Here is a 12,104-nt window from a genome sequence, read left to right as displayed (position 1 = left end):
GTGCCAGGTTTACCTTTGAAAAGAAGATAGCTGACCTTTAATTCTGTCTCTTCACTTACTATCACTGGTGATAGTTTTCAAAAAAAAACCCTTTACAGTAAGATGATAGAAAATTTGCTTCCAGCAACTTGAGAGCCAGGAGTAGTTTCTCACTGCACAGTTTCCTGCTGCCGTGAATGTGAAGAATCACCAATTCTAGACAACTGATGTTTGGGTATCATCTCAATATTCTGTCTTTTAGTCAATGCAGTCTTTGATGTAGACCTGGCAAAGGAACAACCTGTGACTCTTCTGCCTTCTGGGGTGTACCCTATAGCTTATAGACACTTCCACATTAATGACACATTTTGCTCACTTAGCTTTAGTGATTGACTAGCCTTTGATCAGCACAAAGCCCGAGTGTCATTGTTTAGAGGTCCACTGTGAAGACCACCTGTCAGCACTATCTTTCAGCCAAACTCTTTTCCTTCTGTGCAAATACTCTGTGGCTGTAGAGGTGGATAGCTCTAGGAGAAAAACTGCCCTTGGAAAGAGGTCTTTACAATTCCATTTCAAAAACAGTGGTCCTGAAAAACATACAAAGGCTTACTGTTAGATGTTAAGGATCTCATGGAAACCCATTTAACTACTTGTATTGTTTAATAAGAAGGCCTACAACGTGCATTAGCGTTATCTGGAATAGATACAGATTTCAGAGAAAACGAAATTTCAATCAGGTTTTATACTATGCCAATTTTCCTAGTTATACTTATTGAAATAATAAAGGCAGAATTCTTACCCAGAGTCAAAAGTTACTTTAACGTACCACTATTCAAGTATTTTAGTAGGAAACCCAAGAAACATTTTGAAAAGCGTTTTCCAGTTTTATAGTAGTCAGTAAGTGGGCAAATGACTTTGATAGCATTTTCTTGTGTATTTAACCATGTGTCTTACCATATGTTGTCTTAAAGAATTTTGTGTAATGTATGTAAAAAAGAATATGTAAAAAGTAATAGAGTGAAACTCGTGTGTTTCTTCTATAAATGTAACCAACATTTTAATCCAAATCTCAAATTCAATTTTAACAGGAATTACTCGATTTGATCTGCTTGGAGACTTTGGAAGGTTTAACTGGCTGGGAAACTTCTATATTGTACTATCTTACAACTTGCTCTTTGCTATCATGACAACGTTATGTCTGGTCAGAAAGTTCACTTCTGCTGTGCGAGAAGAGCTCCTGAAGGCAATAGGTAATTGTAGCACTGAAAACTTAGTTTGTGCTTGAACTTTTCCTTTCTCCAGCATTGATACCTTGTTGTGCTACTGTTAAAGTTCTTATAACCCACAGAAAACTTTTTTCGTGTGCATGCAAGTTTTTGTAAATTACGGTGTGAAAGAATAGCCGTGTGTTATTTCTGAAGAGTTGAGAGCTAGGTATAATGATCTTAATGATGTGTACATGTATTTATTGATGTGCAGTTAGATTTTTTTTCCATTTTGTGAGAGTATAAAAATTGATTGGTACTCTGAGCATGCAAACGAAGCCTGAACATGTATCGAAGTGTGAGTGGTGGTTGTCAGTGACCTCTTTAGGGGAACTTAGCATTTGTTGGCAGTTGAAAGATAGCAGTAACAGGTTTTTAATCTTTTTTTCCTTCGTTTTTTATACTGATTGAGACATCTAAGCCTTAAATTCTCCTTGTGTGTATTACAATGGGCTGTTTTCATAGTCTACATTCCAAAAAGATTGCATATGTTTTTTTGTTTGTTTGTTTAAAGGAAATTATTAGTTCCCTAACAATAGTTTAGTGGAAATCTCAGCTGCTTTCTTACGACGTTTTAAAGTGCTACGTGTTCAGAAAATTCTTGTAGAGAATGTATGGAATTTTTAATAACTGGCTGAGTAAAACCTATAGCTGATCTAATCAGAATTTTGATCGAGTGGTGCATTCATGTTTAAGAATTTGCAAGTATGGTAGTATGAAAAAAGCTTAAAACATATCTGATACGAAGAGGTTGTTACTACATCTCTACTAATGACGATGAAGCTCCTACCTTTGTACAATAGAACTGTATTTGCTTAAGTCGAAAGGACCAACAGTGAACCTTTGGTGTTTGTTTATAACCGCAGGTTCAGTTTGTAGTGTTGAAAATGTACACATGTTAGTTTTCACTGATTACTGCTTTCCAGCGTTGTGAACTTGGTAAACAAAATCCGAGCGCTTCCTAGAGTGCGCCTCCTGGAGTGCGGCTCTGCTGGTGGCAATAAGTTAAATTCAGAGCTACTAAATAGTGCAATACAATGAGGAGACTCTAGGGCTGATAGAGTCCGTTCTGTCATTTGTGATGTTGAGTTCTCAAGCTCGGAGGGAACAGATTAGTAGGCTGGGGTGTGTAAATCTGTCCATTGATTTTTATGCTAAAAATAATTTCATAGAAGCTCTGTAGTTGATCGAGATTGATATGTAATGTGGGTTGATGTATTTATCATTATTCCCCAGCATTTAGTTAAGGTCATGTTATGAGAAAAGGCCTCAATTCGTTTCTTGATTTATCCCTGTCAAGTGACTTTTATTATCTTTAATAAAATTTCATAATGTTTTTGTGTAATTGTTTTAACCGTAAAGGGATTACTCCATATAATGTAATGGCTGTTGCAGAGCTCCAGCGTTAGTTAGCATGGGCTTATAGCAACAGGTCAGGTGAAACTTCAAAGTTTGTCCTAAAGCAAATGATGTAAAGGACTTACCTTGCTAATTCATGACATCTCATTAAACTTGTATTGTTTATTATACTTATTATATAATTTATTTATTATATATTTATTATATAAATTGAAAGCACGTTAACAATACTAGTTTGCATCTGTCTTTCTGAATAGCTGTATGCATGAAACATGGAAGAATCTTAGTTTTTCCTTATTGTGTAATGTTTTGCAGGATTAGATAAGCTTCATCTGTCAAACAATCCAAGAGACTCTGAGACAAAGCCGTCTGCAAATGGGCATCAGAAAACACTGTGATTAACAATCACCTGCAATCAACAGAGCTGAAAACATCAACCTCATGGCATTCCTGTCATCTCATCGGCGTTTTTTTATATTGATTTTATTTGTTGATGATCTGGGTCCAGCGTTGTCTCATTTTTTTGATGCTGGTGTGCCTCTGTGGAAGTTAGCGGTATCAGACTCTTCTCTTTCCAGTTAACTTTTGGTCTGCTTGTTTATTTCCCAGTAAGTTAATGCAGGAGGTGCCTTGAAGACTGGAAGCTGAAGAGAATAATGCATTCCTTTCTGTTGACGGTCTCGTATCTTTAGATGCAAACCTGCTACCATTTGAATGCACAGTACCTCCTGTGTAATGCAGACACAGCTACGAAGAATAAGTTTGGGACTTGGTTTAAAAAAAAACACAACACTTGAAGCCCAATAGGACCCTTACTGGAAATGTAAGCTACCTGGAACATGTATCCTCAGCAGTAGATAATCAGTTCCACTAAGAATGTGTTAAAAACGAAAGTAACTGGTAGAGACCACAGTTCCTTTCGTGCTGGAGTCGGTAGGCAGTTCATAGTCTAATATCATGAAGCTTTCTTGGAAGGCCAGCGTTTTCAGTTTCTGTTCTTCGCTATAAAAGCCAGGTTGCTTTACTGGTAGTCAGGCAATATCTTATCAAATAGAGTGAACCACAATATGAAGATTAACTTCAGTGTTAAATCTGAGCCTAGTATGCTTTGTAAAAAGCTGCGTAGACCCCTTGTCACAGCTCTTACAGTTCTGTAAGCTATTGTGCCGTGGAGGTCACTTACCCTACCAAGAACAGCCCTGTAAAATTCTATATGAACTACTGTGTATAAGCAGTACTTCTAATCAATGCAAATAGCACAGGCCTAGGAGGCTGAGGTTGTAGGTTTTTTTTTTACAATGTTCTTTAATTTGAAGTAAATTATTTCTCTGAATTTATACTATAGTTACCCGGATTTCTGTTCAGTGGTAAAACACAGCATCTTTCACTAATCCGTTTTTTAATGTACACGTGAACGTGTATATAGGCCTACAAGTGTAGATATAAATTAAATTCTAAGCTTATAGAGATGATGTAGGTGGCTTGGTAAGTAAAACTTGTGTGTTCAGTTTGGTAGTATGAATTTCCACAGTGTTACAATTTAACTGCTCAGAGGCCTTAAATTCAGAGTGGCATTGGCGGGTGGTAATGTCCTTTTTCTTAGCATCACTGCAGCCTTAGGAATCCTATAAGCAGTCTGTAATAAACACAAAAAAAAGGCAAAAACAACACCCACCAACAAAAGTATTCAAAATCTGTTTGCGCTTTCGTCCTGCTCTGCCACAAGTAATCTTCAAACAGATTGGAATAAGGACAACTTCAGTGTGCACCCCATACGTAGCGAGTCAGTTAATGTTCTTGGTTTTTTCCAGTTTCTGTAAAACTGAAGTATGTCTGTCTGGACTTTGAGGTCTTACATGCGATCAGGCTGTGACAACTAACTCTCCAGTGTGGTTCCAATATGGGGTAAACCTTGTGTCGGAAACTTTTGGGCTGTTCTCCTGAGATGACTGCTCTGGGCTGTAGACCTTACTACTGTGTGAGTGTGAATGTGAGTTTTTTTTGTTTTGTTTATTTGTATTTGTTTTTCTCCAAGTGCTTCAAAAATCAAGCTCCAGTGCACATGAGGATTTCTCGGTTTTTTGCAGGCTGCCGTTTCTGACTTGAACTGGGGCATAATGTAAATACTGCTGTAGTAAATATGAGAGAGTTACTTTTTGTGTGATTAGTATGAATTCAAGGCTTATTAAACTGACTATTGATGTGTTGTACTGAGTCTTGGAAGACTTAAAGTAAAATTCGTTGATTTTTATGAAGATTTCCAGGCATTTTTTTTCTCTTTGACTTTAATGCTGACATTTTAGTGAGAAATCTTTACCTGCGTCAAAGTTCCCCAGCCAAGAACAGGGAGCTAGAATTAAAAGCTGTTTGAAAATGTGTTTACATTTAAAATATTGGGAGACTTTATTATTAGGGGTGTAATTCAGGTATTCTCAGAGCTTGTAGCCTTATATATTAACATTATAGTTGAAAATAACTTAAATGTACCCACTTTTCCATGCAAGTGATAGTATGACCAAAATTGTCCTAGCGTCTTAATGGGGCCAGTGAATTGTGGAATATGAGGCTAGTTAGCTTTATTAGAATATTATTGTTATCATCACTTTAAGACAGTCATATAAATACTCTCTTTGAAGAAATTTAAGGAATAAATTCAGGGAGCGTGAACCAGTGTAGGTCTTGATCTTCACACTTTTCTTACTAGTTAGACTGACAGGGTGTTTTGGGGAGAGATCACTGACGTCAGCGGTCCAGGAATATAGAAAGAGATGAAATTACGAAGTGTGTGTGATTTCTGAAAGTGAGTTGGGCAGTTACCTAATGGAGCAGAGACAGTTCCTGCTGATAAGCATGCAAGTTTCAGGCAAAACTTTAAAACTCTTCCAAAATAAATGTGAAAGCCTTGTCTGCTCCCACCCATTCTGGATCGTGTAGTCAGAGATGTGTGGGTTAAGAGTATGTAAGTGAAGATTTTACACCAAAATATGGCATATGGTTGAGATGCTGTGTGGTTTTACGTTGTGGGTAAGAAATTCAGAACTACCCTGTATAATTACTGGCAGTGTTTTGTTTTAAAATCAACCACACATATTGTGGCACTGTCCACATCTTGTGTTTGGCCTTGGAAATGACATGCTTATGCAAAACCTCTTACAGACACAATGCTACTTTTAGATGTACTAAGTGTAAGATACAGGTCACTGTATACTTTTCACAGAAGCATATGGTCACTTAAATACAAGCAACTGGTAATTCATTAATGGATAGTGACGATGCATTCCTAGTATTTTGACTCATGTAGAGTCAGGTGGTCTATACCTTCAAGGTATATACAGCTGATCTTAGTAACATTAACACCTGCCTCACTTCTTATGAGGCGAAAAGCACATAAATGCTTCCATCTTCAACTAGATACCACACAGGACCAGAAAAATAGATGTAAACTAAGTGTTTTAGGTTAGCCTTTTCGTGGCTATATTCCGTGTTGGTAGCATAATATCGAGTGCAGTGGCAGAACTGTAATATTGGGTTTCTGAGTGTAAAGCACACCATCCATATGTAACACCTTAGGCTAATAAATATCAGCACTGGTTACTGTACGAGTAGCAGTTTTTGCGTTCATATGAAGCTTTGTTTACTGTCCAGAACGTGATGTTTCTCTTTGGCCCTGCTCCTCCAGTATCTCTTACCCTGTTGGCTGTTTTACAGTGTCATAGAAATTAAAGGATTTGTCAAGCTGCTTTCCTTGTCTGGTTCCAAGTACCGCCTCGAGCACCATGTGGAGACCCCGCTCTGCACTGTAGCTGTGTCCGTGCTGGCAGGACCTCGTGCAGCCCTGTGCTTAATGGGATCAACACACACAAACGGGTGCTGCAGAGGGACGCTTTCCTCCTGTATGTGACCTGGCACAAGTGCCACCAGGATTGACAACTGCAAAGAGGGCTGCAGCCCTTGTCTGTCCTGCTGGTTCTCTCCTGCTCACCCGCTTGTCTCTGCAGCAGCTGAGGCTACTTCAGTTGCTCAGGGGCGCCTGCTGCTGTGTAAAGACAAGCTGACCCTGCTCGTAACAAAATTACAATCTATATTAGATAGGAGTAAGATAAAAGCAAAGAGCAATTGGCTTCTTCGTCCATGTGACTTTCCATGAATTTTGTAAGAATGGTCTGGGTTATTTTTCCCTTCTTTCTTTTCTTCCTCTTCCAGAAGTGAGATGGGCTCAGGTAGGGTTCAGTAGCAGAGCCTTATGCTTTGCGGATTCCAGCAACATACCAACTGCAGGAGCATAGCTAAATCCTGTTGTTTTACATATGCTCAGATTTGTAAAATAACGATTCTTTATCTTGGTAAAGCCACTTAAGTAGGGACAGAACACTATGGCCAATTTAATAACCTCTTTAAGAAGAAATGAAGTCTTTATTTAATTTTAAAAAGTGTTGATATGAACTGTGAACCTTTAAATGCTTTAAGTAAGGAAATGACATTCTCTAGCCCTTAGAGTTAGTATTTTTTTTGCTTAGTGCTGACTTGAAACAACATTGCGTTAGCATTTAAAGGGTATCTAAGATGCAAATAGATGAACTTCTCACCAGTATCTTTCAGGACCTAATATTTTGAATACGGAATTTGCTGTTGGTAAACTAGCAAGCTGTTTTAGTTACATTAATAGCATTTGAACTTTACAAAAATTCTGCCTTTGAATCCATCCCATTCAGTGAGAGCAATCAAAGCCAGGAGCTGTCCCCCACCTGCTTTGACATGGATTCCAAAAACTCGTGCACAAGTGAAGACTGCAGATGCTGATAACCTCTACCACCTTCTCCTACCTTGCCCAGTGCCCTGACTTCAGACACAGCCTCCTAACACTGTCCTAAGAAGCTGCGATGCTCCTTCTTTGCTCTAGGCATGAGGAGATCAGTCCATGGTTTGTCCCTCTGCCACGCAGTCATAGTCACTGAATTAGGTTACTTGTGATTACAGATTCTCGGTTTCTGGGTGATCACTGTGCACGTTCTTGAACTACAGCTCTTCGCTGTCAGCTCCATTTCATTGGGACCAAGCCATTACTTTCTGATTGTACTCCTTCTGTCCACGCAATTTGTTTGAATGATTCCTTGCTGTCCCAAGAGTGCTGTGTGGTTCTGCAGGGAACAGCGTCTCCTCAGCTCATGTTGAAAGACAACCTCTTGCATGTTTCAGTGTAACGATTAAAGCTGGACAATATTGGTCAAAATCATTGGAAGGAGATCACATCTTGTGGGAAATCAACACTGGGTGTGAATTCCAGAATCCCCACTCTGCACAACAATTTTGGGAAGTTGGGTGGAGGAAATGGCATGGAGACATCTGTATCTCACCTATGGAGACAGTCTGCTTTCTCTTCCATCCTTTTTCTAGTTGGTCTTTAGATTTCTGCTTTAGTAAAAATAAATAAAATATATATTTAAAATCTGTAAGTTGATGAAATTCAAGAGCTGTTGAAACTTTTTGCCAAATTTGGCCTTAATTGTTAATCATTAACATCTTGGCTTGCTTTCATTTTCCATGTTTTCAAGTCATTTGTAGTCTTATTCAGTGGCATTGATATTACTAATAGATACTCTTCTTGGTGTATAAAAAATGTGAAATAACAAAAAGAAAAGAATCTAAGCAGATCTGATCTTTAACAATATATACCAGCAGAAAATTAATATGGTAGGTTTTTTGAAATGTTTCACAACTGTAGCTTCTCAAACTCTTCTTGCAAAGAGAAATAAGCATTGTGTATCATTAGTATATGAAAATTGTCTAAATATGCTAGTATTTCACTGGCATTGAAAAGATTTCATAAATTGTTCTAAAAATCTGTTTTGTGATTCAGAGTGCAACACTATCCTTGACTTTATAGAATCTTGTGAATTTGTGAAGGTAGCTCCATGTTGGTAACAGAGAAGCTGAGGATGTTTGCTAGTTCTGTGTTAATTTCCATATTTTTCTAAGTATCTTTTTTGTTGTCATTTATTGCTCTTAGATTTTAATATATGTGACTTTAAATGTTTTAAGAAATGCAGAAGCTGACTCCAAACAGGCAAAGTTGGCAGTATTAGAAATATCCTGTAAATGTTGGTAATCCTGGCATATCTAAATCTAAGCCATTAAAAAGCTGTATTTGCATTAAGACCTCACATCGACGTTGAAATTAGGAAGTCCCAGTTCTTACAGGGTTCAGGTATCTGATTCTTCATTTGCACCTACACGAACACCTCAGGATACTGTGAAATGGCGTCCAAATATTTCTCGTATATTTACCTCAAGTCTTTGCTCTTGCTTCCCTCCACCCGTCCCCGTTAACCAGGGTGTGTAGTGAAGGCCACTGGAAATGCAGTGATGAAACTCGTTTCATGAACAGCACCTTACTTTGCATGCCTCATACTCCGTGCCTGTGTGGACACCAGCTGTTGAAGAATCAGGGCACTTGTTTTGATTTTAACGTATTTCTTTTTCCACTTGGTACATGCAGAGAAATTCTGTAATTTAGAAATGTTCTGTTGTGAAAAATTAGGATTTATTCACTCATTTGCACTTCATGTTTTCTGCCATTGAATTCCATTAAAACAATCCTGTCATCGCAGTGTGGGTGCTCTAAAAAATTACCAAGAGCTCACGTAAGGTCTGACTTTGAAGTGAGATGGAAATGCTTCAGGCACAGCACGCGTGTGTGCCTTTAGTGTGCAGTGCAGCTCGTGGTGTGCCCTGCTGCCTTGCTTTATGTATCGCAGACCATTCTGGTGGCAGCAGTCTCTAATTTCTATGTTTTGATCAAAGTCAAACCTTGTGTGGCACCAAGGTGAGACACTTCACGTGTTTTTCTGTACCTTTTGTATTTCGTGTGTATGAGCATGGTTCAGACCTTCTCCATGTAAAATGATCGTTCAGAAAAGCAGCTTGAAGGTGGCACCTGTGTGGTGAATAGATTGGATGTGTTTACGGAGAAAATTAACGGATGCATGACTTCTGTTTTCCCCTTAACTGTAAGCTTTCCCAGCCTGGGTCAAAACACTTAGTTTCATAAAACTGGTGTAACTGTCTCCTCCGTGGCTTTAGGTAACAAAACGAAGAAAAAAATTATTATTATTATTCTTTTAAGGTAGGCTTGTCCTGACTCCTATTGCTTTAAAACAAATGGGTAGAAAAGTAAGATATGTTTGGGTCACGGATTTGAAACCTTAACGTGTATAAAACATACATGTACACAAAAAATGTGGATAGATTTCCCTTACTTTCTTGTGGGGTTGGAAACCAAACCCTGCACTGCCTAAATTAAAAAATAGAAAAAAACAACGATAACAACAACAAAAAACATTCCTTACACAGAAAGGCTTGTCATCATCAAGTGTTGTTTCTAAAATCCCCACCGAGGAGACTGAGAACATCTCAGGGTGCTGCTGGCCACCTCGTCATGTTGTGTCACCTTCACGTGGCCGTAGGTGACAGGTACAGTTGTGGGCTAGTGCTCCTACTGGTGTTGGTACTGATGGCACTGTAGCAATGACAACAGGTATTTTCCATCATGCACTTTTTTTTTTGAGTAGTGTTACTTTTTTTTTTTTTGTAAAATGAAATCTTAAAAACCAATTACACAATCTTAACTGTGCGAGGCTGAGTGATGTTGAGTGAATTTAGTGGTACCTCCTTGGTCCAGTTTGTGCTTAAGGCTTTGTAGATCCTGTAGTCTTGAGCAACAGGTTTGCTTTCACATGGTTGTATATTGGACCACAATAAGATGTGGCTGAAAAAAAATCACGCTCTTAGTGTTAATACAATCAGAATGACATTCTGTATAAATACCTTCTATCACCAAACCTTTCTTAGTGTATTTTAGGTCATCCAGAAATATGTTTTATAATGTTCTCAGTTGTGTATTTTTTGCTGTGTTAAAAAACCTTTATGAAAATAATTGCTGCCTTGGAGTTTGTTTTTTTTTTGTGAAAAGCAGTGGTAGTGGTTTTTTTTTCCGTTGTTAGTGATGTTACATTGTTTTTGTAGGAAGATTTTTTTTTTACTGTTTTCAATAAAGTTAGTGTGATTCATAGTGGGTTTTTTTCTTTTATTAATTGAAGCAATGAAGAAAACTTGTGCTATTCTAAATTACTCTGTCAGTAGTTGGTGTGAATGGTTGCATTCCTACCTTCCCATCCTATTCCCCCCTCCCCATTTGATGTACTTTTGAGATTCCCAGTTTTTCTTAAAGTTACGTGTATGGCATGTGATGGAGATTCGTGTACACTCAGAGTTATTGCAGCCCTGTTCTTAAGGCAGACATGCAATTAATTCAAACACCACTTCAAGGAAGTGGGGTTTGTTTATAGAAGAATATCCTGATTTTATAACGTACAAGTTATTTTCAATACTTTAACAGTCTGACTGAAGTGCAATTTTTATATATTAAAAACCTTACCACGTTTCTTAAACTTTGAAACTAAAACAGATTCAGACTTTCTGTACTGTTTCACTAGAGACTTTAGTCTTTTTATATTTTTATTTTTTAAGAAAAGTTCAAGCACCATACAACTGGAAAGGACCTGCAGACATCCATTCAATTGCACAGGATCAAAAAATCTTGTTAGGGACTGTTTTTTTTTTTGACTTCTGTGCTGTCTATAGGCAATATATTCCAGCGTTTAATTGTCCAAGGTTTCCTAAATGTCAAATGTGAATGGCCCTTGCTATACTTTAACCTTTAAATTGGTTCTCAAACGTCCATTTTGAGACAACTCTTTTGGCTTGTATCAGCTCTTCTGAGGCTCAAAGGCTGCCATTCCATTTTTATTCTCTCCTACATAAGAAGTAACCTCCAAGTTCTATCAGCAGTTTGATGCTGGCCTCTCATCCTTTTTGCTTACCTGTGGGACCTTCGTGTGTTTCTAGAAATGCACTGCTCAGAACTGGACACGGTGACCTCCAAGCTTGAGGCCTCAGATGACAGCAGGCATGTCTTCGATAGTTTTTTGTTTGCTTTTGTGGTCTCTTTTGTAACACCGTTCATTCATCCTGAACAAATATAAATATATTTCTGGATGTTTTTCTAGACAAAGCCTATATATTGCTACATTGATACGGGCTCAGAGGGATTGCTCTGAGGGCTGGAGCACCTCTCCAGTGAAGAGAAGCTCAGACAGCTGGGGTTGTTCAGCCTGTAGACAAGGAGGCTCTGGTGAGACCTTATAGGCCTCCTTTTTAGGTACTAGAAGGCTGGTACAGGAAAGCTGGGGAGGGAGGAGGGACTTTCTGTCAGGAGTGTAGTGATAGGACAAGGGGGAATGGCTTTAAACTGAAAAAGGAGAGATTTAGATTAGATATTGGGAAGAAATTCTTCACTATGAGGGTGGTGAGGCCCTGGCCCAGGCTGCCCAGAGGAGCTGTGGCTGCCCCATCCCTGGCAGTGCCCAAGGCCAGGCTGGATGGGGCTGGGGGCAGCCTGGGCTGGTGGGAGGGGTCCCTGCCCATGGCAGGGGGTGGCAGTGG

General features: G+C 38.7%; 1 protein-coding gene across 1 annotated transcript in view; it reads left to right on the top strand.

Annotated features, from left to right (window-relative positions):
* Positions 1-4,854, top strand: part of LMBR1 (limb development membrane protein 1) — a 68,538-nt gene extending 63,684 nt beyond the window's left edge. The window contains 2 exon segments of the mRNA XM_040547288.1: positions 1,068-1,229; positions 2,919-4,854. Of these exon segments, the coding sequence (XP_040403222.1) occupies positions 1,068-1,229; positions 2,919-3,001 (245 nt within the window). The 3' untranslated portion in view covers positions 3,002-4,854.
* Positions 4,855-12,104: the final 7,250 nt, after the last annotated feature.

Source organism: Cygnus olor, chromosome 2, assembly GCF_009769625.2.
Source record: "Cygnus olor isolate bCygOlo1 chromosome 2, bCygOlo1.pri.v2, whole genome shotgun sequence".
Taxonomy (NCBI): domain Eukaryota; kingdom Metazoa; phylum Chordata; class Aves; order Anseriformes; family Anatidae; genus Cygnus; species Cygnus olor.
Note: the sequence above shows the minus strand (reverse complement) of the source record. Positions and strands in the feature narration are given on the sequence as shown.